Raw genomic sequence first — 3,350 nt, forward strand, 5'->3', positions numbered from 1 at the left:
ACGTAAACCTGGGGCAGCACCAAAATCATATGTCTCCACAGAGCAGATGTAACGAGGAGAAATCATTTTGTTTAACCTCATTTTTTCCTCTTTCCGTGTGTGCTGCATTATGCAGCACACATAGAGGGAAAACTCCTCTCAGGATTGTTTTTGCTCAGGAAGATCCCCCTTCCTGCACACAAACAATCCTGCCTGCAATTGAGGCACCCTTGCAGCATGGAACAAGGGTGCCTATGTTAGCGCTAGGCAGTAAATTGTGCACCAGCGGAGGGAGAATATGGAGCTTTCCTGCCCTTTCACATTGGCATAGGGCAGCACAGAAAAAAGGCATGCGGCGCTGCCCTATTCCAGTTCCTCATAAATGAGGCTCTAAGTTCATTTGCCAAGCCTTACTGCTCGCAGCCACGGCTACCCAGGGTTGAGCTATGGTTAAGTAAATGAGCCTGATTGGACTTAAAACAGTATTTACAAAGTGTTCTCAAGGATAAGGCCCCACAGCCATATCATATCGTACACCTAAATCTTCACATGTAGGAGCTTGGACACTGGTAACTTGCCTCCCTGTAACATTTTGAACAATGCACACAGATCTCAATGTTAATATCTCAACAAGAAAATAGAAAACAGTCTGTATGAACTATTAATGATACTGGAGATTTGTAAGTAAATGTGAGCAATGTGTCCAAAATGGCAAAATATTTAATCCTAACCAGTACACTGTGAACAGCACATGCATAAAGAATATACAACCATATGTATAAACATGCCAATTATTCAAATCATAGAAAATTATTTTTATCACATTCTCATGCTGTACACATGAAAGTAACATTGATTCAATGTGGAATAGGCATAAGCCATATGTAAAGCTGAATTATTAGTTAAAAAGTGTTCTGTAAAGGATATTGAGCAGTTTTTGCAAACACAAGCAATGAAGCAGAAAATGCAATAATACTAAAATCAAATTAGTGTTTCGCAGAAAAATCTGGAATGACAAGAATTGTCCTCCAAACAGACAAGATCGATATTTATTGAAGTCATAAATTCCTATCAAGGTGTAATATTGATCAATTAACTATGCACCGGTATACCAACCACCAAACATGAGAGCGCATAGGCCCAGAGTTGTGAAGCCCTTGCGGTGCTGTTGCATCACGCAAGGCAGTACAAGGAAATGCTAAGGCAACACAAAGGCTTCAGTGACCTCTACGATGCCATGCAGAGCCACATTGCGTGGCATTACTCTGCTTGGGAAGGTGTTCCATGGGTAGACAGTGGGTGTTCTGAAGCATCCATCCATTCATTTTGGCACATTCCTAGATTTACTATCACTAGTAAACCTGGTAATGTGTTAAAATGCATCAAAATGCTACACCTTCCCAGGTGAGGGAAACCAATCAGAAATATGTTTATTTCTCCTCGTATTTTGCAAAATGCAGCACACATAGAAAGAGTAGAAAGCCTCAGAGGATTTGCACTCAGTGTGTCAGTGCAGGGAGAGAGCAGGTATGCACCATTTTCCAGTAGATATTTCCTGCCCTCACCCTGTCACACAATATAGTGCAGAAAGCTGTCTTGCTTTGCATGACTTCTTCATAAACCTGACTCATAGTTTTCAGATTTTTGCATGCTATACTGTGCTCTTTAGTTTTCTTAGAGCATTTGTAAACTCTTTGTTTTTCATACTGTATATAATAGGATTGCACAATGGAGCAACAGCAACATATGACAAAGAGAGCAGTTTGTTACTGTTCATCGAATATGTTGATGTTGGCCGCATGTAGGTAGAAAAGAGGGATCCACAGAACAGCACCACCACAGTGAGATGAGAGGCGCACGTGGAGAAAGCCTTGCACCGCCCCTCAGTAGAACGTATTTTCAAGACAGCTGAAATGATGTTGATGTAAGATATGACAATGAAAAGGAATGGCACCATTGCCACCACCACGCCAACGAGGTAAGTGAGCGCCTCAATAGTGTGAGTGCTAGTGCAAGAGAGTTTGATTAAAGCTGTCATGTCACAGAAGAAGTGGTTGATGGTGCGTGACTCACAGAAGGAAAGTTCAGACATCAGTTTGGTATGTGGTACTGGGACTAAGAAACCAGTCATCCAAGTCCCTACGGCCAGTCGGATGCACGCGGGCTTGCTCATGATGGTGGAGTAGCGTAAGGGGTTGCAGATGGCCACATATCGATCATATGCCATCACGGTGAGCAGGATGAGCTCGATAGACAGCATCGAAAAGAATAAATACATTTGCAGCAGGCATTTGAAGAAAGAAGTCTGTGTGCTCTTCAGGAAAAAATGGGCCAATAATTTTGGGAAAATGATTGTTGTGTAAGTAATGTCGAGGAATGACAAATTTGTAAGAAAAAAATACATTGGCAGGTGTAAATTTGTGCTACAATAGACAATTGTCATGATAAGAAGGTTCCCGACCAGTGTCGCTAGGTAAATGAGCAATAAAATGACAAAAAGAGGAACTCTCAACTGCCCATTACCCACAAACCCCACGATAATGAACTCAGTTGACAAGTTATTTTCCATTTGCCCAGGGAGGCATTCATTGAATGTTTGTTCTTTTGTTCAAGCTGCATATAAAGAGACAAGAAAAACATGAGTGTGAAAATAATCCTTGGTAGTTGCCAGACACAGGCTACATATTTACACTGGCAGATGGCTGAGTTTAAGTTTCAGAAGCATATTTTGGCTTCACATCCTTTAAAGTTGGTACACTGAGCACCATAAAAAACTAGCAAAAGTCTTAATTAACAGTATTTAGAGAAGAAAAAACTGCAGCATGAAAAGGTTTTAAAAAAGAGTTGTTATCATTCTTAATAATAATATAATATACATATAAAACATATAATATATTGGTTGTATTTGTCTTGGGACTAGAATTGGCAAAATCAGGGTGAATTGTTCCCGGTTAACTCTGGTCCTCCATAAGTTTTACAAATCAACAGTGCTAAGGCATGATTCTGGTGCTCTTCTTCATTACGGCGGGAGAACCGGCGGGAAAACCAAGTGAGGAAGGGAGGTGTGCCCACCTTTGCCAACCTCACCCCTCAGGTGGGTCCCTGCCATCTTGTAGATGGGGGGACCCAGCCAACCAGAGTGAGGCATATGCCCCCGTCCCACTGGAGGGTGGCATAATAGGGGGTGTACCCACCACAAGGAAGGGATCCATTGGTCCCAACCTTTTACTTACCTGTAACACCTGTAAATCTAGTATTTAGGGGCACCCACAAACCTTGCCTCGCCAGACAAGCAACAACAAGAAGAAAAGAAGAAGAAGGACCGAACAGCCATGCTAAAAAGAGGAGGACGCCCACTGACTTGGCCCCAC

At 42.1% G+C, this 3,350-nt stretch overlaps 1 protein-coding gene across 1 annotated transcript; it reads right to left on the minus strand.

Moving 5' to 3' along the window:
• Positions 1–1,630: 1,630 nt before the first annotated feature.
• Positions 1,631–2,548, minus strand: LOC146813089 (olfactory receptor 5V1-like). Its single transcript, XM_085615258.1, has one exon. It carries the CDS (start codon positions 2,546–2,548, stop codon positions 1,631–1,633), a length of 918 nt encoding a protein of 305 aa, XP_085471384.1.
• Between the last annotated feature and the right edge of the window lie 802 nt (positions 2,549–3,350).

This window comes from Triturus cristatus, chromosome 7 (genome assembly GCF_964204655.1).
Source record: "Triturus cristatus chromosome 7, aTriCri1.1, whole genome shotgun sequence".
NCBI classification, from domain to species: domain Eukaryota; kingdom Metazoa; phylum Chordata; class Amphibia; order Caudata; family Salamandridae; genus Triturus; species Triturus cristatus.